The 27,118-nt window shown below is 46.3% G+C and overlaps 1 protein-coding gene across 14 annotated transcripts in view; it reads right to left on the bottom strand.

The window, feature by feature from the left end:
* Positions 1-27,118, bottom strand: part of CHD5 (chromodomain helicase DNA binding protein 5) — a 144,894-nt gene that overhangs the window by 31,522 nt on the left and 86,254 nt on the right. For 8 of the 14 annotated variants that reach the window (XR_012488593.1, XM_074306421.1, XM_074306431.1 and 5 more), the window contains exons 16-31: positions 24,716-24,853; positions 24,426-24,547; positions 22,402-22,575; positions 20,811-20,952; positions 18,769-18,900; positions 16,727-16,844; positions 14,837-14,961; positions 12,116-12,347; positions 9,449-9,577; positions 7,807-7,979; positions 5,659-5,832; positions 3,674-3,776; positions 2,968-3,056; positions 2,713-2,846; positions 1,869-2,013; positions 909-1,059 (exon numbers count right to left, since the gene is read on the bottom strand). Coding sequence is in view for 13 of the 14 variants with exons in the window: in XM_074306421.1 (XP_074162522.1) it covers positions 909-1,059; positions 1,869-2,013; positions 2,713-2,846; positions 2,968-3,056; positions 3,674-3,776; positions 5,659-5,832; positions 7,807-7,979; positions 9,449-9,577; positions 12,116-12,347; positions 14,837-14,961; positions 16,727-16,844; positions 18,769-18,900; positions 20,811-20,952; positions 22,402-22,575; positions 24,426-24,547; positions 24,716-24,853 (2,281 nt within the window). In the remaining variant the exon portion in view is untranslated. Of the gene's footprint in view, positions 1-908; positions 1,060-1,868; positions 2,014-2,712; positions 2,847-2,967; positions 3,057-3,673; positions 3,777-5,657; positions 5,833-7,806; positions 7,980-9,448; positions 9,578-12,115; positions 12,348-14,836; positions 14,962-16,726; positions 16,845-18,768; positions 18,901-20,810; positions 20,953-22,401; positions 22,576-24,425; positions 24,548-24,715; positions 24,854-27,118 lie in introns of all 14 variants that reach the window. The other 6 variants (XM_074306423.1, XM_074306432.1, XM_074306426.1 and 3 more) reach the window with 3 other exon arrangements.

Below are 27,118 nucleotides of genomic sequence, written 5' to 3'. Positions count from 1 at the left end.
TAGAGACAGAAAAAGAGATAAAGAGAAACAGAAGCAGAGAAAGAGAAACAAAGAGGGAGGAGGAAGGGAGGGGAGGGAAAGGAAGAGGAGGGAGAGGGAGAGAAGAAAAAGGTAAAAGAAAGTAGATTTTCATTAATTTTTTTTAAATTAATTTTTAAACTAGAGGTCCTGGATACATCTTAAAGTATCTGTCATCTATATGTCTTTGTATAGAAAAAGATATAGGCAGAAAAAGGAACAGATATGGACATGACAGAGACATAAGTACAAATACAGACTTAGGCCCGAGCATAAACAGATAGACATAGACATGAACACAGACACAGAAAGCGACACTGACACAGACACAGATATAGAAAGCAACATTGACACAGACATAGAAAGCAACATTGATACATACATAGAAAATGACACAGACATAGAAAGCAACATTGACACAGACACAGACATAGAAAGCAACACTGACACAGACATAGACATAGACACAGACATAGAAAGCAACATTGACACAGACACAAATATAGAAAGTGACACTGACACAGACATAGAAAGCAACATTGACACAGACACAAATATAGAAAGTGACACTGACACAGACATAGACACAGACACAGACATAGAAAACAACATTGACACAGACATAGATATCTGGTGCCTAGAACTCAACACAACTGCCCATGTAGTCTGTGGGGCATGGTGTGTCATGATGTCATCTTGCTGCCCCCTTTCTCTTGGATATTATCCCTCTTCCATCCTTTCAACTACCCAGTCCAAAGACAAGGACAATCTCATCGTCAGAACTGTCTATTGTTTCCAGACAGGAAGTGAAAATGGAAAAGTGACAAATTCTGAGGAGAACCCCCCCCTTCCCTCCCAGGCCCAAACTGGCCACTTCGGATTAAACATACCTGGGAGCCCCAAAGGGCCCGGAGGAATATGGGCAGGGCTGGCTGGGACGGGGGTGTTGGGATCTGAGGAGACGATCTCACTGGATTTCTTGTTCTCCGGAATTAGGTCAGGTGTGCTGTACTTCCCATTAACGTGTTCAAACTCCTGGACCTAAGTCAAGGAGGGCACATTCACAACTGATTTGCAAAGATCCTCTAAGACGGACAAATGGGGACGAGACATGACATCCAGACCCAGGTAATGGAGAACCAAGGGGCCCAGATTTTCTTTGTTTCTCCCAAAGAGAGGGTCTAGGCCCTGACAACTGGGAACCAACCTTAGATAAGCTTCTTCCCTCCAATTCTGGGTTTAAGAAATCTCCAAAATCAGTGCGGAATCAGAGGGATGGGATGGAAAGAACCCCGCTTCCCCTTCTCTGGCCCACAATGACACCCATGGGGTATTTGGGACCCAGAGGCTCAGGGCAAGATCCAGCCTTCACATGAATGGCATTGAGGTGGTCCAATGACTAGAGGGCTGAGACCCGAGTTCAAATCTGGCTTCTCTCACTAGCTGTATGATTCTGATCAGGTCACTTAACCTCTATCTGCCTCAGCTTCCTTATTTGTAAAATAGGGATAATAATAACCTCCTAAGGTTGTGGTGAGGATAAAATGAGATCACATTTGTAAAGTGTTTGGAAACTTTGAAGCACCATGTAAATACTAACATAATGCTCTAATGATAAGTTTTATGGTTAATGAAAACTTCTATAGCACTCTAAGGCTCAGGGATGACTGTCTCCTCTGAATCTCTAGTGTCCCGGCCTCCATTTTAGAATCATGTCGACCAGCTCTCTTTTTCCTCCTGCCCACCACCACTAGGGTCTCCCACCCCCAGGCCTGGGCCCTCTCCTCAGCAGAGCCAGGAACCAGGACCGATGTCCGTGAAAGGCCCCATGTAAAAGGCTACTCACCCACCTTCTTCCTAACTAAAGACATGACTCCAATCCGAGTGAGCACATGTTGTCGAGAGAGCCCTTCCCGAGGGACACCATCTGCAAAGGTCTCCGCCCCGTCGGCCCCTGGCTCACACAAGTGTCTCATGAAGAGGGACACGTAGGCCCTGGGGACAACAGGGAGCCCACGGCAGCACAAGGGTCAGCCAAGGGCAAGCAGACTCCTCTTGTCTCAGTGCTACCCCTTCTGGGGTTTGCCATGGGTGACAGAGAAGGGCAAGGCTCTCCCAGGAGGGAATTTTTATCAGGGAGAATCATGGGACATAAAAAAGGAAAATCTAATCCAATCCCTCGATTCAGAGAAACCTTGGGGCTCAGCCCCCTCTGCCTTGAGCCATCAGTACAGGGCCCTGTCTTAGGGACAGGAAACCGGAGGCCAGTAGCTTCCAGTTCTCACTGTCTGCAAGCAGGGACAGGAGGGGCAGCCGTGGGGGAAGCACTTCTTCAGAATAGCAGTGCTTTGTCTATTGTGATCCACAAGCACTGAGTGAGGGGCTCCCGCAAGCCGGGCGTCACAGACACAGAAATAAAACCCAACCATCCCTGCCCCCACAAGCTCACAGGAGACCCAGGACCAAGTGGTTACAAAGCCAAGGCCCTGACCTGGGTCCTGGAGGAGCTGGAAAGGGAGCTTGGTAGTTATGTGGCCCAGGTCGGAGAAAGATGGCGGGAGGAAGAGTGGGATTGGGAAGCAGGCCCTCCAACACAGAACCAGCCCGGGCCAGGGCTGTGGACGCCCCACAGACGGCAGCCTCCCGACAGCCAACATCATGCCGGCCACGACAGACACCCAAGCACCTCTTTACCTGAACTCCTTCTCGCTCTTCCCTCGGAGGTCCCGGACTAGCCAGTGAGAGTTGAAGGCATCCTGGGGGGGCATGCCCCAGCGCATGATGGCGTTCAAGAAGGCCTTCCGCTGCCGGGCATTGAACCCTAGGACCTGGGCAGGGAGGGACAGGTGACCAAAGGAAGGGGCCGGGCCAGGAAAAGGGGGAGAGGAGGAGGGAAGAGGTGCAAAGGGGAAGGGGGAGGCGGGAAGCAGGCTCCCCGGGGACCCTCACCTCAATGTTGCCTCCGACTCTTGCCAGCAGAGGGGGTAAGGGTTTGTCTCGGTCACTTTTTAACTGTCTCCGAGATTGTCTCCTCCCACCTAAACAACAGTCAGTGGCCAGGAAGTCCATCAGGCCAGGTCAGGCTTAAGGGACCCCTGGGGCTCAGGACCATGCTGGGCTGGACTCCCGAGCCCTGGTCTCCAGCCCCAGATCCTCGTTCTGGCACACACACACTCACTACACACTCATACACATTCTCTCTCTCTCTCTCTCTCTCTCTCTCTCTCTCTCTCTCTCTCTCTCTCTCTCTCTCTCTCTCACACACACACACACACACACACACACACATTCTCTCTCTCTCTCTCTCTCTCTCTCTCTCTCTCTCTCTCTCTCTCTCTCTCACACACACACACACACACACACACACACACACACACACACACACTCACTCACAGTACTGAGGGCTTCCACCCCCAAGACAAGGTAGGAGTCTGGGGTCTCTCAGGACGCTCGGCCCGCGGGGGCCCGTAGCACTACCAGCTCAGGGAAAGCTGTGCCGGTCTGGCTGGAGCCGTCCAAGCCCCCTCCATCCTCTCAGGCAGCCCTCACGTCCCAGGGGCTTCCTGAGATCCTGGGGCGGGGGCTGCCCAGCCTCTGTCATGGCGCAGATCCGAGTCACCCTCATTCCCGGGGAATCACCAACACCCCAACTCACTCTGACCTTCTGGCCTCTCTTCAAAATCCTCATCCTCATCTTCGGAGCCGATGGAGTACTCCGACTGGTTGTCCGAAAGCTCATCCTGCCATTCTGTCGTACCCGGGGAAAAGGAAAACAAAGGGACAGGCAGTGACCCCGACCAGCCACGCCTGCCGCCCCCTCTGCAGGGACCGAGGCTCCCGGCCGGGCCGGGGCCAGACCAACAGGGACTCTGGTGTCCAGACAGCCAGCAGCGAAGATCTCAAGATCACCTAAGTGGCAGGCTGCAGAAAGCCCCCTGGGGCCCCCAATGCCATGGAAAGCCCATGGAGCAAACAATACCCTGCTCCCCCCAGAGAATGAATGCTCCCCAAGGCCGGAGCCGCTTCCTTCTCAGCTGCACATCCTCATCTGGACTCCTCGCAGTGGTTGGCGCACAGTAGGTGCTCAGTCGACGCTCACAGATCGGCTGAGACGTGGTGGATCGGTGGGTGATTTAGAGCCTCAGAGCACACCCGGTCCAGCCAAAGCTCCTCATTTTACCCGAAGAGGTGACTTGCTCAAAGTCACACCCCGAGGGCGATGGGGCTGAAGCCCACAGTCTGACACAAACCCAGGGCTCTGTCCTCTATGACTGACAGGAAAAAGGAGGGCTATGATTCTCTCTCCAAGGCTTTCTTCCCAACAGCAGCAGCAGCTAGCACTTATATAGCGCCTACTGTATTTCAAATACCTACTGTGTGCTAACCACTTTACAACTATCTCGCTTAGTCCTCAGAACAACCTTGTGAGGCGGGTGCTGTTACTGTAACCATTTTATAGATGAGGAAACTTGTAAAGGGCTAGAACTGAGCAGATGCACTTAACGGAGATAACCTAGCACTTAAGATTAATTACCAATTGGACAATTCTCTTATTAACATGCTTGGAGGATGACCCTCCCCAACTATTTTGTGCTGGCTCAATCTGTGGATGTGGACAAAGAAGGGGAAGGGAGATCACAGGGTGGAGTAGGACAAGGAGGATCATTCTTTGGCAGTGGAGAGAGAGGAAGGAGGTGTGGAGATTCCTAGATCTAATCCCCTGACAGCGACCCCAAAAGACCAAGAATAAAGACTTTTGCTTATCCTGACTCTGACTGATTCTAAGATATCCAGGGTCCTAATGTGGGCACAACAGAAACTGAGGCAGACAACTACAAAGTCATTTGCCCAAGGTCACCCTGCTAGGAAGCACCTGTGGCGTGATTTGAATTCAGGTCTTCCTGACTTCCTGCCCTATTCACTGCCTCTAGCTACCATAGGACCACGAAGTCTTGCCCCTGAGACTGTTCAAGCAATAAGCCCCTTCTCTCCAAGCAGCCCGGCCTCGGCCAGGGTCCCTGAAGCCATGAAAGCCAGCGGCTCATGGGCTACAAGGAGTCGTGAGTGGACTTCTTCCTGTTAGAAACTTCTTCCTGTTAATTGTATCTATCCTAAAGTGAGCAGGGAGGCAGCTGGTGGCTCAGGGGCCTGTGTCACTAGCCGTGTGACCCTGGGCAGGTCACATCCCCCTTTCTACCTCAGTTTCCTTATCGGTAAAAGGCAGTGGTCTACTACTCCAGTGTCTCTGCCAACAAAACGGGGGGTTAGGAAGGAACCACTCCGAACGAGTGGGAAAAACCCCTGGGTTTGGAAGAAGACTGCCTTGGAGCTCTGACTCCCACATGGTTTTGGCCTGACCCTCCTAGGTCCTAACTCCCCCTTCTGACAAACAAGGTGTGTGTGTGGAGGGGGCTACACTAAGAGGTCCCTGTCAGTTCTCCTGTTCTGAGATGTTCCATCAGTTCTCATGTTACCAAAAGGTGCACCTGCTCTGCCTCAAAAAAACCAAACTTCAAACTCCACCTTTTGGGAGAAGCTACTGCTCAGCTGGCCAGGGGCGCTGACAGGAGCCAGTGCTAACCTGTGCTCCAAGCCCCTTCCCTGAACCCTGACCCCTGACCCCAGGGCAGTTGTCATACCTTGGTCCTCCTGGGATGCATCATTATAATTGACCTGTTTCCGGATTCTCTTGCCCTTGCCTAGGTTCCGGGCCAGGTCCTCTTGCTGCTGCTCATAGTGGTGCCGAAGGAGCTTCTCCCAGTAGTCGGGGTCCACGTTCTCCTCCTGCTTAATGATCTCCCTCTCCACCTCTTCCTGGGGGCACAGCAGGGAGCCAGCTCTGAGCCCAGCTGGGCTGAAGCCCCCCTGCTGGGGACCCAGCATTCCTTGGGCCCATTTGGGGAGGACAGCCAGAAAGACCCCCCTGGCCTAGGATCCAGCGGCTGATTTCCTGAACTCCAAAGTCTCCCCCCCTCAACACTCAGGCAGGCCCTGCTCATCACCCTGGGGCCTCCCAGGCCAGGCTAGCCCTCAAAGCCACCTTCCTGGGCTGGCCTCTTCCCTCTCCACTTTCTGGCCCTGTTGTATGCTGTCTTCCTATTTAGAATGGGAGCTCATTCCTCTGGCTAATATCTACATCCCCATCACAGGGCCTGGCACATGGAGAGGGCTTAAGAAATCTTTCCTCCCTTCCTTCCCTCCTTTCCCTCATTCCCTTCCTTTCTTCCCTTCTTCCCTTCTTTTCCTCCTCCCTCCCCTTCTTTCTTTCCTTCCCTTTCTTTCCTTCTTCCCTTCCTTCCCTCCTCCTCTTCTTTCCCTCCCTTCTCCCTTCCTTCCTTCTTTCCTTCCCTTCTTTTCCTTCCTCCCTTTCCTTTTTCCCTTCCTTCCTCCCTCTCTTCCTTCTTCTTTTCTTTCCTTTTTTCCTTCTTTTTCCGGCTTTCCATTTTTCCTTCCCCTTGTCTTTCTTCTTTTCATCCTTTTTTTCCCTTCTCCTTCCCATCTCTTCCTTTCTCTTGCTTTTCTTCTTTTCATCCTTTTTTTCCCTTCTCCCTCCCATCCCTCCCCTTCCCCTTTTCTTCCTGCCTGCCCTTTCTCACCTTCTTTCCCTCCTTTCCTTTCTCTCTCCCTTCTTTTTTTCCTTTTATCCCCTTTATCTCCCTCAATTCTTCCTTTATTTTTTTGCTTCCTTCCTTCCTTCTTTCTTTCTTTTCTTTCTCTTCAATCCAGGTAAGATCCCCCTTCTCCCATGATCTTTTCCTGATTATCCTGTTCCTCCTCTGTCTCCCTCAATCATAAAGTCATCATAGGTTAAGAGCCAGAATGATGCTCAGAGGCTGCCTGTTCCAATTAAGGCCTGAACATCAGCCCACGTGGTCCAGTGGAAAGACCCCTAACTTTTCATTCCAAAGGCTTGGGTGCGAGTCCTGGGTTCTGACACTTTTTTTAGGATCATAGGTTTAGATAAGAAGGGACCTTAGAGGACATTTAGTCTCACCCTCCTCATTTTACAGATAAAGAAACTAAGGTCCAGAGAGGCAGTCGGTGAGACACCCAAGTGGTGTAAATGGCAGAATCAGGCCCTTGGATCCTGGGGCAGTTCCCAGGCCAACAAAGTTCACTGCCTCACAGACTGCTTGTATTCTGAAGAGCTTTTTTTAGGAGACTGTTAACCTTTCCAATTAGATAATTATAATAACAAATCATGTTTTGTAACATTTTTATATTTTGTTCATATAGCGATTCATACATTGTGTTTTCCCCCATAAGTAGGTAGTATAAGCACTATTGTCCCCATTTTCCAGATGAGAAAACTAAGGCTTAGAAAAATGAACAGATTTGCCCATGTTCATTCAGTCAGTCAAGATGAGAACCAAAGGGGCAGCTAGGTGGAGCAGTGGATAGCACACCAGCCCTGAAGTCAAGACAACCCGAGTTCAAATCTGACCTCAGACACTTAACACTTCCTAGCTGTGTGACCCTGGGCAAGTCACTTAACCCCAATTGCCTCCAAAAAAAAAAATGACTAGAACCAGGATTCTCCCAACTTGAATCAAGACCAGGCGTTAGTTACCCTCACTTCCCCCGCCTCAGTCCACTCAGCACACTGGAGGGCATGCTCTCTCTGTAGAGTATTTCTGGGGTGCCTACTACCTGTGATGCCCCCAGGACTGTGTACCAAGAGCTACCAGGCTCAGGAATGAAGGGACCAGGCAGGTCCCACCCTCCTTTTGTAGGGGAGGTCCCCCCCAAGGTCGTAGCCGGGCCAGGAGAGAAAGCGGGATTCATTACCACTCCGTCTTCTTCCCGGACCACGTATTGGGCCACCTTGAAGGAGCTCAGATACTCATTCATGTTCTGCAGTTCCGTGTCATCCGTGGCATCCTGGTTCCGATCCAGCAGCTTGGAGATGGCAGCATCGTCATAATGAATCACACTGCTGTCCTCCACATCTTTGTTGTCACCTGGCACATAAGAGAGGGGCCCCCGGTGAGAAAGGGCCCAGGTTTTGGGAACCCCAGCGAGGGGGCAGGAGGCTTCAGGAAATTCCAAAAGTTAATGACAACCATTAGTTCAGAGCCACGTACTGTGGGTCACTTATTGACCTCCTCTGCCAATCCGATCGAATCCAACAAACACAAGTGCCAGGCACTGTGTGAAGCGCTAAGCTGCTGCCATGAGAAAAGAGAAACATGGGGGTGTATGGGTGACAGATGTCTCCACTTGGTGAAGTGCACCTCCAGCTTCTTGGCAGAGAGGTGGGGGGGGGGCTACAGGTACCTAGTAAGGCATACCTTTCCAGATATGCACCATGTGTTCACTAGTTTTCCTTGGCTGTACTCTGTTATTACAAGGGGTAATTCTAGTTAAGAATAGGGGAATGGAAATTGTCCTCTTTTCTGATAAGAAGCCAGCGTTCTCCCAGCAGGCAGCACACTGGACTTGGAGTCAAGAGACACTTTGACAAAAACAAAAACAAAAACAAAAACAAAAACAAAAACAAAAACAAAAAAAAAAAAAAACAACTACCTCTAGTACTTAACAGCTGTCAGAGAAAGCATCTAGGAAAAGAGATTGAGAGCTGGAAGGGACTTAAGAGCCAATGATCCAACCTTCCCATTTTACAGATGAGAAAACTTGAGGCACAAAGAGATCAGGGGATCTTCCCCTTAGACTGGCAGTACAACTCCTTCATTTGACAGATGAGAAAACTGAGGCAAGTGAAGGGGTCTATTCTGATCTTCCTGACACCGAATCTGCTCCCCCTGGTAACTTTTCTGAGCCCCCGTTTCTTCATCTGTAAATGGGGACAGCAGTGCCCAGGGCACTACTTAGCTCAGGTTACTGGGAGGTTCGGGGAGATGGCGCTTAGGGAGCACTACACAAAGGCCACCTGTTCTTTATTACAGGACCCTGCCCTACCCTGCCCTGCCCTGCCCTGACCTCGGGAACGTCCTGGAGGATTGACAGGGACTCGAGCCCCGGGACAAAAGGAAGGAGCCTGGACTGGCCCATGCCCGTGCCCCTATTTGTTCCTGGCAGAGTCCGGGCTGGGTCACAGCCAGTCAGCATGTAGTGAGCACTTACGGTGTGCTGGGCACGTGGATAAGAAGAGGAACCCACAGTCTCTGCCCTTGAAGAATTCACATTCTAACAGGGAAGAGAGCAGCTTAGGGGACACAGAGTAGCTAAGGCCTCTGGGAAAAGCCGCTTGTAGAAGGCTGAATCTGAGCTGTGCCCTAGAGGGAGTGGGGTGGGGGGCAAAGAGCCGATGTCGGCTGGCACTCCGAGGCACCAACAGGAATGACCATAAGGAGCCAGGGGAGGGACCAAAGGGGCAGCAACCACTCCGGGGATCATCTGGGCTCCAGGCCAGGCCCACAGCAGAGTCCAGAAAGGCTCAGAGTCTGGGGGCAGGACAGGTTTGACCTACCTGGTGGGGTGCTGCCATGCTTTTTTTTCACCCCAGCTGCCAAGGTGCCACCACCTTTGGAGGCCTGGACATCGGGGGCAGGCGCCACGGGCTCGGGCACGTTGATCCGCTGACCCTGAGGCATCATGCCTAATGGGAGACAAAGCATCGGGCAAGGCCGGCTTGGGCAGACAGTGCTGTGGCAGGCTTAGGGCGAGGGAGCCGGGGCAGCTCTCGGGCCAAGGCTGAAGCGCCTTTTAGGGGCCTCTGATCTCCCCTCTAAGCTCCATGAGGGCATGGCCTGGATCCTACTCATCCCCTTTTACAGGTGAGGAAACCATCCAAAATCCCCAGAGTGGCTGGATTTGAACTGTGTCCCTGACTTCCAGTCCGATGGCCTACCTTGGCCACGTCACCGAGTATCTCAAGGCCTCATTTCCTATCACTCAATTCAATAGGGACCTATTGTGCATCAGGCCCTGCAGTCAAAAATGAGGTTGGACAGATGGCTTATAAAGTCCCTTCCAGCTCTGAATTATACGGCCTACGAATCCTACAGCCTGTCTTAGGGAACCTCTCCATTGCTTACAAACACTCCTCCTTCCAGGGCAAGCCCATATTCCACAAAATGAGTCAATGCCACTCAATAATCCCTAAGGCAGCTTTCCAAGATGGTTTAGACCGGGAATCCCCAGTGACAGTCTGCAGACTCTGGCAGTTCACAACAATGGTCCAAAGGGCTCACACTAAGAATGCCTTAATGGTACCTTGGGAAGAATATCATAAGTAGCATATTAAATCACCCTGATTATCCACAATTATTTTTCTGTTGTTGTTGAAAGGGGTTCATGAAACAAAAAATTGTGAACCACTAGTGTAGACAAACCTACCAACACTTAACTTATTGAAGTTTTACTTTGCAAACAGCATCTTTGCACTTCTTTAGTCTTTTCATCATGAAAATTGCCAGTATACTCATTAGAATTAGGGAAAATGTTACCTCCTCTACAAACTCCAGAAGATCAGGGCTTTGTCTAAACTCAACTACATGGGACCTCCCATCCTTGCCATAAGACAAAGTCTTAAATTGTATTATGAGCATCACTAAAGATCTGGAGAATGAAGGATTCTTTTTTCCTGGCCCTGGTGACTGGAAGGCTGAGTTGCCAGTGAGAACTCATTAGACTCAAAAAAACAATTTATACAATAAAACAATATTATAAAGACAAACAGCTTTGAAAGACTCAGGACCTCTGATCAACAGGATGACCAACCATGATTCCAGAGGGCTCACAATGAAGGATGTCGTCTACCTCCTGACAAGAGTACAGACCAAGACATGTTTCTTTGGATATGGAACAGTGTGAGGACTTTTTTGCTTGACTAGACATGTTTGTAACAGGCATTTTGTTTTTCTTACTTTCTTAATGGGGGTGAGAGTGGGTGGGAAAGAGCAAATGTAAACCTGAAAATAAAATAGAGTTTAAAAAAAAGAAAATATTCAATATAGATATCTGCCAATTGTTAGATCTGGCAGAACAAAAGGTAAGCAGAGATACAGGGATCAGAGGGCATTTCCTCTCAGAAGACATGCTGTAATATGAGGCTCTTCAATGGAGCCATGACACACAAATGCATTGTTGGTGGACCTAAGTACCATGCTGCCCCAACAGTTCTGGACAACAATTTAAACTTGTATTTTAAATAAAAGTCATTAAATCATACATACCCTTTGACTCTCTGGTATTGCTACAAAGAATTTTCCCCAAGAAAGTCAGAAGAAAAGTTTTCAAAGATACAAAAATATTTATATCAACCTTTAATGGCAAAGGCCTAAAGGAAAGCAGATTCCTACAAATTGTGATAAATGTAATGGAATATTACTACATCACCAGAAATAATATGTGTATGAGAAAATCAAAGAAACTTGAGAAGATTTGGATGAATCAATGCAGAGCAAAGCAAGCAAAGCCAGAAGAACAAGATGACCACGATAATATAACGGAAAACAACACTGAACAATATTAGCACTCTGATCAATATAGTGACCCACCAGGACTCCAAAAGACTGATAATGAAAGGATAATAGGATTAGAGCTGAAAGGGAGCTTAAAGCCCATCTTGTCCTGACTTCTCACTTTACAAATGATAAAGAGTACCTCCTGTCTCTCAGCAGAGAGGTGGGGGGCTACAGGTGCAGAATGAGGCATACAATTTTCAGACATGGCCACTGTGTTGATTTATTTCACTTGACCATGCTTCTTTGTTACAAGAGAAGGTTCCATTGGGCATTGGTAACCTTGGGGAAGAGTAATTTTTTTAATTAAAAATGAATAATAATAAAAAATATTTCAAAGAGAAAGAAAAAGTGACTAGTTATATAAAGCAATATCATGAGCATAAAACAGCTTGATATAATCAGAAATTATTGAAATAAGTTTTAAGACATCATACAAAAGTGGCACCATGTAAATATATAAAAGGGCCCATTGAACTTTTGTAAATGATTGTTATTTTTTAATGATTGGGAAATATTTAATGAAATAATTTTTTTTAATTTTGAGATACATGGAGGGATGTGACAGGGTTCTGGAGACAGATTCGTCCCAGTCCCTTCAGCCCAAGGAACCAGATCGCACAGACAGCCCAGGAGCTCAGGCCGGCAGCTAGCACAACACAAGCTCTTACCTTCCACGTCATCTTTAAAGAGCTCCTCAGTCCCAAACTTCAGGATGTCGTCCAGCTCCTGCTTGGTCATGGATCCAGACTTGGAGCCCAGGCCTGGCCGCACCACCAGGTGCGTAAGCATCATCTTGCGTTTGGCCACCTGGGTGATCCGCTCCTCCACGGAGGCCCGTGTGACAAAGCGGTAGATCATGACTTTCTTGTTCTGCCCGATGCGGTGGGCTCTGCTGAAGGCCTGCGGGGGGCATTCGTTCATGATTCACATGGCCATCCAGACCACAAGCACAGCCAGCAGGCAGGAAAGCGCATGGAGTGGCGCAGGGAGTGGCACAGGGAGTGGCACAGGGAGTGGTGCAGGGAGTAGTATGGCAAGTGGTGCAGGGAGTGCCGCAGGCCCAGCTCCTGACCCTGCCCCGAAAGGTGGTGGGCCACAGGTGCCAAGTGGGGCATGAACTTTTCAGGCAAATACAACCTGGGAATCTGTTCTACTTGACTATATGCACTGGTTACAAGGAAGGCATGGTTTGGGGAAGAGCCACTGGGGAAGGACGGTGATTTCAGAAAGGAGATCAATAAACCATCTCAAAATAAAAACCTCCAGGGGTATAATGATGTGGGCCTGTAATGCTGAGATAAACAGTATGGGTGTGTGGGAATAAGCATTTATATAGCAACTACTGTGTGCCAAGCAACATACTACACACTTTCCTAATATCATCACATTTGATCCTCAAATGACCTTGTAAGGGAGATGCTGTGATTATCCCCATTTTATACATGAGGAAACCAAGGCAAGCAGGGTGAAGTGGCTTGCTCAGGGTCCCATAGCTAGGAAGGGTAGCTGAAACTCCAAGCCCACAGCTCTGTGCACCCCAGCACCCCTCACTGCCTCTGCACCATGGCTGTGTGGAGTAGTGCATGGAGTGCTGGATGTGGGCCTGAATCCTGTCTCAGACGCTAAACAAAAAGTGCTTAATAAGTGCTTGCTGACTGGCCCCCAGGAGCTTTACAGACACCAAAAAATCACAGGAAACTGAGGTTCAGCCAGGCCACCTGGCCCAGGTATGATGTGAGCGGCATGGCAGGGCCCAGTCCTGACTGTGAATTCTCCAAGTTGGGGGGCTCCTTTGTTTATGACTCTGAGCTTGACAAGGGAGGGGGTGAGTAGTGGGGGAGGGGAAAGACAATGGGTTTCTGAGTATAGGGGATAGGGGCTGAGTAGATGTGTTTCCACTCATCTTCCCCACTCCCTCCGCCATGTACCTGCTCCTTAACCTCATCCCTGGGAACATTTGGCGGCTCACCTCTTAGGGCACCCTCCTTCCATACCTCAAGAGCCTGGCAGTCTCCCTCCTCTGCCTCCACCCTGATCCCTCTGCCAACTCCCAACCTACTTTTCTGCTTGTCTTTCCCCGTACTAATGACTCTGTGGCCAGACTCCTCATCACCTACTGCCAGCGGACAGGGAGACAGTCAAAATTGGGTGGGGGGCCATTAAATTAGTGACCTGACCTTGGAGGGGTCCCTGAACTGGACTTGGCGTCCCTACTCTGCAAAGTTGGGGGGGGAGGAAAAGAGACAAGGAAGAAGGGAAAGGCACAGGGGGAAGGGCTACAGTGAGGGACCTACCAGGTCCCACCTCTGACCATCTGTGATTATATAGACTGGGCCTAAGCGTTTGTACTATAATCACTTAGGGAAATGTTTGCCTTGAGAGTTTACCTCAGTTTACATCAGACACACCTGGAATTCAGGCAGTCATTGTTGCAGAAAGAACAGAGGCTATTATTTTCATTTTGGTTTTTGGTTTTATCTGTATCCCTCAGTAATAGGTTCTCTTCCTCTGAATTCTAATGTTGATTCTCCTAGACTATAGTTGCCTTTCCCCATTGAGAACTTTTAAAAAAAAATTACCAGTCCAGGGTTCTCACTGGTCTCCCAAGTTTCTGAGAGATTTTGCCTTGTACTCCCCACCCCCACTCCCATCCCCATCAGCTCTCTGAAGGCAGGAACTATCTCCATTTTTGTCTTGCTATCTGCACACAGTAGATGCTTAATAAATGCTTTTGACATGAATTAGAATGAGACAGAAAAGAACAGATTACGCAAGGATCACAGATTTGAGAACTAGAAGGGACCTACATGGCCATAAAGTTCAACCCCCTTTGCAGATGAAGAAACGGGGGCACAAAACCGCTAAGTGACTTGCTCGGGTGACTGCTTAATTTGGAACTAAAAGGGAACCAAATCCATGGTCTGAGTCTCCAGCCTGGAGCCCAGGGCCCTGCCCAGAAGTCTTTCCGTAAGTGTCTGGACAGCTGACCCTCTCTCTCCAAAACCAGTAGCCCCCTCTGTCTGTGACTTCACAGCTGAAGCTGCCATGATGCTGGGATCCCACCCACAAGTCCAGCCCTGGCCATTTGGGCAAGGACCCACCCAGAAAGGGAGGATCCTGCCAACTTTTTTATCTGACTGTGAATCTTGGGGTGAGGAGGCCAGAGGGAGGAGCGAAGAGAGAGGTGGGCAAAAGGAAGCATTAGAAGCCATGGCAAGGAACTCTCTGTGGTTGGGGGGGAAGGCTTTTCAAGGCTGGGTTGGCATTTTTCTCTCTAAGGGAGGACAAAGCATCTTGGGACCCCTACCAGGGCTGTGAGCTCCTTACACATGAACACTACCCAGAGTGGCCAGTCCAGAGCAAAGCCGGAAAGATGCACATCGACAGACCTGTATGTCGTTGTGGGGATTCCAGTCCGAGTCGTAGATGATCACAGTGTCAGCGGTGGCCAGGTTGATCCCCAAACCCCCAGCCCGGGTGGAGAGCAGGAAACAGAACTGCTGGGCTCCAGGAGCTGGGGAGGGCAAAGGTCCATATCAAGAGGTAAGAGGAAGCAGACTTTCCAAGGGAAGATAGCAACCTGGCAGGGACTCAGGGGCAGGGGCAGAAAGTCGGCCAACAACTCTTAGCCAGTTCCTTCCCTAGGGTCAAGGTAACCCTTCTGTATTATCAACTGTGATGGGCTTATTTCTTTGATCTATTTTCCTCATTAATTTTTCACAGTCCACTAGAACCTGCCAGGAAGAGAACAATTGAGAATTTAGCTAGAAAATGAGGGAAGAAAGGGAGAGGGTGAAAAGAAATGAGAGAACCTTCCCAGGCCAAATCAACCAAAGCAGTATTTTCACATAACAGTCCTCAGGCATACAATATTCATAGATTCTAAGAACCTTCATAGATTATCAAAGAATAAACACAGGACCCTAATTAATGCATTTGTTAATAATTATAGTCATCAGCCCAATATAGATTATTAATCTCTTTGATCTTTCCTTGGTTCTGTGATCTCACAATCAGTTTTTTGGGTTCAGATTGCAACATCCACATCTTCTAAGGACTTTCATAGATTATCAAATCATAAACACAGGATCCTAATTAATGCATTCTTAAATAATTATAGTCATCAGCCCAGTACAGATTATTAAACTCTTTGATCTTTCCTTGGGTGTGTGGCCTCATGATCACAATTTTTTGGGTTCAGATTGCAAACACATCCACATCTTCTCCTCCTAAGCTCCTTCTGGATCCATTCTCCATGGCAGAACCATCCCCAAATGTGCTAGAGAGCTTCCTCTCATTCTTTTAAAGACCTTCCACTCTAAGTTGTTCCTTCTGTTTATGTTTTCGTAGGCAAAAATAGAGCTTGCAAATTAAGCTATCTGTCAGCTCACCTTAATATACTCTTAGATATTGTCAGGGCCCTACAACCTCTGACTGCCAGAAGTCATACCCATTGATGACATCCAGGATCATTCACCTCATGACAGAGTTCATCATCTAAGAGCTCCACCTTCAAACCCAACCCAGAGCACACACAACACAAGGGAACACGGATCCTGGCTCACTGGAAACCCACCCAGAAACACCCCCCAGCCACCAAGGGACCTCTTTTTTCTTCCTCTAAGATAGCCTTTAAAGGCTAGGCCAGCAGGCCTCATTCTTCACGCCCTTTTGTTGACTTTTGCAGGTTAGTACCACCCAGGAGGAGAAAGGCCAGGACCCAACATTGCCTAGAAAGCTTCGGCCGCCTTACTCACCACCACAGCTCAGCTGCCCTGATTTCCTAGCTACAATAACAAGGATGGGACTGGCAAATGTTAAATCTATTAAGAACAAATGAAAAGGCATCTGAAACATTATGTTCACTAAAATTAGCCCTCCTCTAAACCCATAATTATTAGTCTCTCTAGTGTATGGTTAACACTTCCCAAAGTCCAGCTAAGGAGAAAACCACCTCTCTATTTCCTCTTCAGATTTTATATTAGTTATTTTGCCATCTTTGGAACTCATTCTAAAATACACACGTGCTCATATACCTAACACATACACAGAGATACCCACTAGAATCCATCATAAAATTCCTGCTCTGTGCCTCCGGCAGACGGACAGAAAGCTCCATCCCTTTCAGCAAAGGAAGCATTGAATATAATCCCAACATTCCATGTCTATACCACCACTGCCAAGGACATCCATAAAACCTCTCTTTGGGGAAGGAAAGGGGAAAGTCAGAGTAGCATTGCTCAGTCTTGGGTTCTGGACAGAAAGAAACCAAGGAGTACCGTTGAATCTGTCGATGGCTTCTTGCCGAAGACCTCCTGTGATCCCACCATCAATCCGCTCGTACTTGTAGCCTTCATATTCCAGGAAGTCCTCCAGTAGATCCAACATTTTGGTCATCTGGAGGGAGAAGCCAGGGCCCAACGGTGACCACAGGAGGAAAAGCAACCCAGTGACTAGCCTGGCCAGTTTTACCAGAAAAGCCAAGCCGCCGGCTTTGTGGTCAGGTCAACGGCATTTATGAAGTGGCCACTATGTGTGTGCCAGGCACTGTACTAAACCCTAGGGATATAAAGTTATGTCCTCAAGGAGCTCACATCCCAGTGAGGTAGACAGCAAAGAAATATGTACAAACAGGACCCAAATACAGGTAAATTGGGGGGGGGACTGACAGATGGAAAACACTAGAATTACGGGCATCTAGAAAGGCTTCTTGTAGACCTAGGCAATCCCTGTTTTACAGTTAAGGAAACCAAGGCAAGCAGAGATTAAGTGAGCTGGCCCAGGGTCACACAGCTACTAAGTGTCTAAGACTGGATTTGACTCAGGTTTTCCTGATTCCCAGATCTCTATCCATTGGGACACCAGCTAGAAAAAAAAGAAAACTCTTTTAGGTGTAAAAAAATGTCACTTGGGGCTTGGGAATGGACCAACCACATGCTGCAACAGGGAGAGTCCAGTCATGGACCCATAAAGTAGTAAGAGGGCTCAGCATCAGAGGTTGGATTTATCAGGATGGCAGACTGAAAGGGGTCTCCTGTATGACCCTAGAGGGTCAAAAACCATCCATTTCTCAGATCTGGGAGAAGCCTCAGGATCACAGAGGCTGACCTGTCCTGAGCAACATCCCCCTACAAAACCTTCTATAAGCTGCCATCCAAGCACTGCTGAAGACCTGGGGGACAGGCTGGTGAGGAATGCCCTCCAAGCAGCCCATGTCATTGGGAAACTTTGGGAAACTGTCCCCCTGGAAAATATTCACCATTCCCCTTGGGGCTAAGAAAAGCAAGCCCCTCTTCCATTCAGGAGCCCTTCAACCATTTGAAGAGGCTCTCATCTCCTTCCCCTGCTCCCATTTTCTCACTAAGCATTGAACACAGGATTGAAGATTTAGAAGTCAAGTCTAGCTCCCTAACTTTACAGAGCAGGAAACTGAGGTCCAGAAAGATAACAGAGTATATGGATGTGCAATGTCTGTGTCTATAAACATATACTTGCAATACAAGGGAGAAATATGTATGTATTCAATATCCCCTAGGAAAGTATTGAGTATATATGTGTAAAATTATATTTATCATGGGGAAGACAGGTCAATGTATCACCCAGATAAAGAGGAAAGTATCTCAGCTCTTTGTAAGGCATCTTTTTAACTGACTGCTAAGCAAGAATGCATACCAAAAAACTCACTCTCCCTCTCTCTCTCTGTCTGTCTGTCTGTCTGTCTGTCTTTCTCTGTCTCTGTCTCTCTTTCTCTCTCTGTCTCTGTCTCTCTCTGTTTCTCTCTGTCTTTCTCCATCTCTCTCTCTGTCTCTTGTCTCTCTCTGTCTCTGTAATATTCTGGTTGGTTTTCTAGAGGTCTTGGGACCAGCCTTTGTTTCAGCAGCGTAATCACCATGAGAATGGCCAGGGATAAAGCCCAAATTCTTTATTGTCTCCTTCACTTGGGATCTGGCTAGCTTTCTGGAGGCCCTTCAGACAGGCCTTGGTCTCAGTGGAGAATGAAGGAGGACAGGCCAGCTACCCAGGTGGTGGGGGATGGAATGTCTCTCTCCCAGTCCTTATTGGCTCTTATATACTCTATTATAAGTACATCAGCATAGGTGCCAATCTTGTAGAATAGGTGTCAACATGTAGAACTATATTAAATACTAAGGACATGTAAACTATATAAACATTCTTATCAATTCCACTGAGTTAACACCTTGTTGTAGGATTAAAACAATCATAGAGTTCCTGCCCTTTACATGTCTCTCTGTCTCTCTTTCTATCTGCTTGGATCCTTCTAAACTCAAAGAACCAAACTGCAAAAGGAAGAAACACTCACCTGGGAGAAGATCAGAACCCGGTGCCCTTCATCACGTAACTTTTTCAGCATCTTCTGTAGGAGCATGAGCTTCCCAGAAGACTTGACCAAGGAGCTGCCATCATAGGAGCCATTGGGTAAGACGGGTGCCTCCTGTTTAACAATCAATTAACAAGCATTAGTTAAGCACCAATTAATGTTTTGAAGGTACATTATTGGGAGCTGGGGATACAGAGACAAAAATGAACCTACCCTCATGGAGCTTACATTCTAAGGGAAACAAGTATATATGAAGGTATATGGGAAGGGACTGGGGACCAGACCTATGATTTCTGTGGCACAGGGAATTCACAGGGGACGGAACTCCCTCTATCAGGCAGGTTTCTCATCTTCTCTACCAATTCAGTGTCTTACAGAGCTTATAGTGCTAGGAGAATGCTGGAGTTAAAAGATCTGCCCAATTTGGGTTAAGGGTGGGACTTGGAAGCCCAAAACAAGGTGATGGGGTCAAGGGAGGTGCTCTGTCAGGGCAAATGAGAAGAAGCTCCAGGAGGAGTTACATATATCTTCCCAAAAAGAAATGTAAACATTTGAACTTTTACAAAATAGATTTTCTAAGAGATGGAGATGAGGAGCGAAAGCCCCTTTGCAAGGGCATGAAGACAAAGATGGGAACCCCGAGAGGCTCAGTTTGCCTGGGCTAGAAGGGACATCGGCAGCATTTAATAATATGTGGCCATGCAGCCTCTGCAGAGCAAGAAGCCGCCCTCTTCCACTGTGGGATAGCTCTCTGGTCGTTGTGAGGGACCTTTCAACCCCAAACAGAAGGATTTGTGTTTCCTAGAGGTAATAAGGAGTTTACTGAGGAAGTCTGTGGCAGCAGTGTAGAGGATGAAGAGAAGGTTCAGGAGGACTTTATACTAGAATAGTGCCTTCTTTACAGACAGAAAAGGATACTGGTAATCTAGAAGTGAGGGAGGAATTGAATTTGAAATTAAATTAAAGGAAACCTGAGAGCAAGAAAAAATTCCCCCATGTTCAGTTGGCATTTGTAAAGAATTTTTAAAGTTTATAGAATGCTTAACATTATTTCATTAAACCCAAGACATTGTATGAGAAAGCTACTATTGGTTTTCTTAGCTCCATTTTAGAAATGAGATGAGCAAAGGAATATACCTACAAAACTATGAGATCATCTGATTCATCCTCTTCAATTTTACAGCTGAGAGATGGGTTTTGCACCCTGGTGTCTCCTTCAAGCCAATTAGCAAAATAAACAATTGCACTATGCGGATCATCAGCTGGTTAATATTCTCATGCCACGTGTCATGACTTGGGAATTATGCCCCACAATTACCCTGTGCATTATTGGGAGTTGTATAGAGAGCCAATAAGCATTTATTAAGCACCAATTGGGCTAACAAGCCCTCAAGGAGCTTACAGTCTAATGGGAGAGACACTATGCAAACAATCTGTTTGCAAGATGAATTATCCAAAAGTGAAAAGTGTGACAACAACAAAAAAAGAAATTAAAGCAACAATTAGGAAATATTTTGGTCAATTATATGCCAATAAATCTGACAATTTGAATATCTATGAAAACATAAATGACCAAATTGAATATAACATCAATGAATTCTCTTATTAAAAATCTTCAGGGCCAGATTGATTTGCAAATGAATTCTATCAAAAAAAATTTTTTTAATTCTAATACTATATAAACTATTTGGTGCAGTCCAACAAACTTCTTTTATGACATAAATATTATATTGATGCCCAAACCAGTAAGAGCTAAAACAGAAAAAGAAAATCCTAGACTAATTTCCATACTGTAGAGATAATCTGTGGAAGGAAGGCACTCAAATTAAGGGAATCAGGAAAGGCTTCCTGGAAAAGATGGGATTTTGGTTGGGAGGGAGATAGATGCAAGATTCTTTGGAGGCAGTGGGACTTGGAGAAAAGGTCATCAGTAACTCCCAACAGTACACCAAGCAAACATATCAAATGGTCCCTTATAGAGTTTGGCAGATAAATAACTCAGGATTCTGATTAACTGAACCTACCACAGCAGCCACAGGGAAAAGATAGGGATGGTTGCAGCATTTCTTCAGGTCCATCATGATATTAAGTAGTGATACCTGATTCCCACCACCTTTGGAATTCAAGGCTTCAAAATTTCTGGTTAGAATGAACTTGTAATATTTCCTGTAACAGGAGACATAATACACAACCAATTGTTTTACACTGTGTCCTAAGGCATTCTTTATGCACTGGAGGACAATACTGGAGGACAAGAGATATCTCTTATGATTTGTGTCTGCAACTTTTTCCAATCCAATGAACATTAGTTAAATCCCCACTATGCATAACAGCCCCTGTCACAAATCTAAATGCCACTAATCCACACTAATTTGTCACCAAGTAAAACCTCCATTTTATGGATGAGCAAACTAAAGTTCAGAAAGCTTAAGAGACTTTCCTATGGCTATAAAATTCACAATGTAAGAGATAATACGATTTGATCCTAGTAGGTCCAGTAATCCCTACCATGGCTTACCCTTCTTCTGGGGAACCAGAAAAGAATGGGCTTCATTCCCTTGGGGATGGCCTGGATTGATGCTAGTGCCACCTTGAGTGACTGGTTCTTAGAGTACTTTATTCCCCAACAGAACTGCTCTACAATTTTTTTTCTGGGGAGGGGGAGAGGGAGGAGCAGATCAGGATTAAGTGACTTGCCCAGGATCACACAGCTAGAAAATACTTGAGGCTGTATTTGACCTGAGGTCTCCTGCCTACAAAACTGGTGTTCTATCCACCTAGACTGTAGAGCAGAACTATAGAGCAGGAGAAGCAGGTGGGGAGAGAAAGATAATGCAGGTTCTTAATCTGGGCACTGTCTACTGAACTACAATGTGGAACGATGAGTTCAAATACCATTTATCCACTGTATGACTTTGGATTAGTCATTAGTAAATCTCCAAGTAATCCTAAAATCCTAAATCCTAAAATCAGATGAAAGGCTATATATATAAGATATGTGGTTGAGGAAAGTCCTCCTACCTCCCCACCACAGAAAATCCCGCTAGACAGTACCAGTAGCAGTAAGGAGAATAAAATAAACAAATTTAGAATTATTTTCTCATTTGATCCTCACATCCTAGAAGGTAGATGCTATTAATTATCCTCATTTCACAGTTAAAGAAACTGAGTTTCCTAGTATTACACAGCTAGTAAATGGCTGAGGCCAGATTTGAATTCAGAGCTTCCTGACCCCAGGCCCTACCCTCTGCCCCTAAAGGACAGGATCCTGAAGTCAGTTCATTAAGACCAGAAAGGGAAGTGTGGAGATGAGAAATGAACACACAGGGAAGAGGAAATTATAAACAGAATCTCAGGGATCATCCAAACCCATTCTCTCATTTTACAAACTGAGGTCAGGGAGATTTGGATATATGGGTCCTCCAGCTGCAGACCTAGCACTGACATTCATAATTACACTGGCACACAGTAGGTACTTAGGGTAAAGCACCACTGTACATTAAGTGCTGGAGATCCAAAGGCCAGAGCCAGTCCCTGCTCTGGAGGAGCTCCATGGTACCACTGCTTAAGGAGGGGACAGCAGGAAGGGCTAGAAGCCACAGAGAGAAAACTCACTTCTGCATCTGACTCAGCTCCACCCTCACGATCAGCTCCGTCTTGGCTGGCATGTTCTTAAACACATCAGCCTTCAGCCGCCGCAGCATGTGGGGCCCCAGCAGGTCATGCAGTTTCTTGATTTGATCTTCCTTGGAGATGTCAGCAAACTCCTCCAGGAAGCCCTCCAGATTGCTGCCGAGAGAAGCGGAGACTTACTCACAACCATGATTATTAACAGCTTACTATGTGCCAGGTTCTGTGCTAAGGTTAAGAGATTCAAGGAGATTATCACCAAATGAGGGAAACAAAAAGATATCTACTGTGTAGATGGGAAGGTACTAGCAGAGATGGGGACTCTGAAAGGCTTCCTGTAAAAGGTAAAGTTTAAGCTGTGTCTTAAGAAAAAAACTAGAGATTTCAGGATATGAAGAGGGGTCAGCCAAAAGGAAACCGAGTCAGCTTAAATCTATCATTTAAAATCCTCTGTTCTCTCTCCATAACATGGAAGCCCGTGTCTCCATAGTCCAAGCCCTGGCAGGCCTTATGAGCTGGATACCACAATGTGCTTATGGGATTCAAGCTGGGTCTTGGAAAAAAAAAAACCACTACAGAATCCAGGATGTGAAGAGTGGCCAGCCAAAAGGAAACCGAGTCAGCTTAAATCTATTGTTTAAAATCCTCTGCTCCCATGTCTCCACAGTCTAAGCCCTGGCAGGTCCTAAGTATATGTACCACAATGTGCCTAAAGTCCAAAAATCAGATTCAGAGGTCTGCTCATCACCAGACTGGCCACAAAAACTGCTGGCGATCCCTGAAATCACATCCAGGCTACAATCTACACAGGGAATCAAACGCTCATTCTGATAAAGTAACATTCATAGTGCGCTTTGGGGTTAACAGGGTGCCATCAGGTAGATGCAATAAATAATGCTATCTCCCAGTTTAATAGGGATGAGGAAAACTGGGATCCCAGCAGGTCGAATGATGAGCCCAAAGGCACAGGCAAGATTCAAACACACATCTCTCTCTTGAATCCAAGTCAAGTTGGCTTATCCCATTAAACCAAGCTGATCATCACTACATCGCTAAAGGGAAAGGAAGAAAACCTGGGGTAGTAACTCTCCTCAGACACTTACTGGGTAACCCTGGACAATTAGTTTAATTTCCTGGACCTCAGTTTCCTCATGTGTAAAGCAGGTTGAATTCTCTGCTCTCTAAGACATCAGCAAGCAGCACCATCTCCATCACTGTTACAGGAGCATCCCCATAATCCTCACCACCATCCCCATCCCATTGTCAGACTGAGCTCTCACCACCCTCAATCACTGTCATGACTACGACCTGGTTTCATCCGGTGGTGGTCCCCTCTGTTAGACCTCTCACCCTTAATCTGCTTCGGGGACCTATTGATTTCATTGTCTCTCTCCTCTGTCTGTCTCACCACCTCACCCCTGGACCATGGAGCCTGCCGGTGGTCTCAGACTGCCTCAAGTCTCTCTCCATTCCAAAATATTCTCTATTCAAAGCAAAGATGAATATACTCATACTCAAACTCTGGTGGCTTCCTAAAACCTCCAGGTTTTGGCACTTAGAGCCCTTCATACCTTTAATAACCGCTTTACAGAATTATCGTGAAGACTCAAATGAGATGATTTGTAAAGCACATATAGATATACATTCTACATGACAAATATATTTACATATAAATTGGTACATATGTATAAAGCAATTTTTTTTAGGCTGGGGTTCAGTGACTTGCCCAGGGTCACACAGCTAGGAAGTGTTAAGTGTCTGAGACCAGATTTGAACTCGGGTCCTCCTGAATTCAAGGCTGGTGCTCTATCCATTGCGCCACCTGGCTGCCCCATAAAGCAAATCTTGAAGGGTCCTACAAATGGAAAATACTGGAGCAGAGATGGGATGCCTAATTTGCAGGGGAAGGGAAACTGTGGACAAAATTCCCTGGCTTAGGTCAGAATTGAGTTAGTTGTCCTTTGAGGTCCCTTGCAGTTCAGGGTTTCTGGACAAAAAGGGTAACTCACTTGAACCGCTCTGGAGTCAAGAAGTTTAGAAGATGGAATAGCTCCTCCAGGTTGTTCTGTAGGGGTGTCCCCGTAAGCAGCAGCTTGTAGTCGATCTTGTAGCTATTCAATACCCTAAAGAACTAGGAGAAGAAAGACTGTTCTGGTCCTGGGCCCTCCGCTTACGTGCCCACCTATCCAAGGAGCGGTCAGTGTTCCCGTGTCCTGTCTGGGCCCACAATGAGTTGGTGAACGAGAGCAGCTTGTGGCTGGCTTCTTCCCCCCTCACCTCCCTGGATAAGGCAGCTCACCTTGGACTGGTTGTTTTTCAGCCTGTGAGCCTCATCCACCACCAGACAGGCCCACTCAATGGACCCCAGGATGGCCTGGTCAATAGTGATGAGTTCGTAGGACGTGAGCAACACGTGGAACTTGATCTGTGCCTCTTTCTACATGGAAGGAAGGGAAGAGTTTGGAAGCAAAGGCTGAGATAGATTGTTTTCCCACTTCAGCCCCTGCAGCCAGTGGTGAGGAAAGAAATCCACTTCCTCGCTGGCTGAGCAGCAGCGCAGCACCCCCAAACAATCAGCCCTGCTTCGATTCAAGCCATCCTACCATCATTGGCAGCTCCTGAAGGGCTGTCACCCACAGATCAAACCACCCTCTCCCCTCAGTCCCTAATGAGAAAAGCCTAAGCCCCCAGAGCCTTGGGAACAACAGTGCTTCCACACTGCCACCCACAGCCATCAAGCCAGACTGTTCTGCACTTGTTGCAGCCTACAGACACAGCTGACGAAGACCCAGAAGGTTCTGGTCACCAAATGGTTCAACCATTTAGAATTAACATTAAAGAAAAGAGATTGCTCCTTTTCTCTGAGTGTCTCTGCATAGAGTAAGCACTTAAAAATAAAGGCTTTATATTTTAATGTGTTTAACTTATATTGGATTGCTTGCCATCTGGCGGAATCCGAAACACAAGGCTATGCAAGGGTCACTGTTGTCAAATTATCCGTGCATATGTTTTAAAAATAAAAAGCTTTAAAAATTAACAAAATAAAATAAATACTTTATTCACTGACAGCCCTCAAGAAATTCTCTTCTTGAAAGAGATACATTCAGAATGGAAAACTTTCTCCATATCACTAAAATATTTTTATTTCTTATAAAAGACTTAAAAACCAAAAAGGACAGTTATCCTAGCTAACTAGTCTTTTTTTATAAGGCAGAATCCCCCCAAAAAAAGTTAACAAGCATTCTAGTCACCTACCCACTAGCATCTTTAGCAGTTTACCTATAGAGACAGTTTTTATATTCAGTGTTTTCACATTTATCATTTTTTCTCCATTGCATTGATAGAACACAATATCATCAGTCATTCTCTAGTTGTGGGAATAGGGTGCCTTCCAATTTGTTGTTCCATTTCCATTTATTCATGGAGCAGTTATGAATATTTTTGCTAAGATAGGTTCTGGCTTTTTTCCTTTTTATGATGTTTTTGGCAGCCCATTCCATTTTTTAACCTTTTTCCCATGTGGGAAAAAAATGCAAAGGAAGAAGACCATGGAAATAGAAAGATAGAAATGATCAGCATGGCTCCATATCATTCGTACAGTGAGTTGAGGTTATTAAAATATAAACAGCTTACTAAACATCATTTAGATGAAATTACAGAGAACAGATCCATGAGTTATAAGAAGCTAAAATAGTTTGGAGGAATTCCTAACCTGTCCTTTAGTTACCATATCTAAGATAGAACCTTGGTGGAAATGTGTTTTACATGATTGCACATTTTTAACCTATATCAAACTGTTTACCATTTTGGGGGAGGAGGGAAAGATGTTGAAACCTCCAAATTAAAAAATTAATGTTTAAATTTGTCTTATTTATACATAACTGGAAAAAGAAAATGCTATTTGGACCATGCTATTAACCCTAAAAAAGCAAAATAAAAGGTAAAAAAATTGATGTATCCTAAAAAGGCAGGTAGGTGGTACGGTAGATAAATTACTGGACCCAGAGTCATGTCAGGAAGATATGGCTTCAAATCCAGATGCTGAAACTTCCTGTCCATGTTGATGTTGGGCAAGTCACTGAAGCTCTGATTGTCTAGGTTTTGCTATAAAATGGGTACAAGAGTAGCATCTACCTCCTAGGGTTGTTGTTCAAGGGTAAGATGAAGTAAAGAGTTTTGCAAATAAAATTGCAAATAAAATATGAACTTAAAGGCCACTAAAAGGCTGCTTATGAAGTCTGGATAATGATGTTCATCAATGGGAGCACTGGAAAAAATATGAGCGAGCACAAACTTCCCTACTTGCTCTCAATGGAGAGATGGGGACTATGGGTGAGGAATGCTTCATACACATGGTTTTCTGTTGGTTTTCCTTCTATTGTAAGAGAAGAATCAATGGATGTTAAATAATATCAATAAAATTATTTAACATTTAATATAAGTTCTTTGATTTGATTTCTTTTTATTCTTTTGGCCCTGACTTTTGGAATTTCCTCTCACGTATGCAGATTGCCACCCCTGTATGATTTAATCCTAAATTCCAAACCTCACATTCTATCTATTCCACCAAACTTACTTCTTAATAACAATTTCTAAAATAAGCTGCGATCTAAGGACACCAAAAGGAATCCATGGATAGATTTCCAGGGATCAGTGAACTTGGATAAGAAAAAAAATACATCTTTATTTTCACACTAACTTT

This window comes from Sminthopsis crassicaudata, chromosome 3, assembly GCF_048593235.1.
Source record: "Sminthopsis crassicaudata isolate SCR6 chromosome 3, ASM4859323v1, whole genome shotgun sequence".
NCBI lineage: Eukaryota > Metazoa > Chordata > Mammalia > Dasyuromorphia > Dasyuridae > Sminthopsis > Sminthopsis crassicaudata.
The sequence above is the reverse complement of the archived record's forward strand: the minus strand, read 5'-3'. Positions and strand labels throughout refer to the sequence as shown.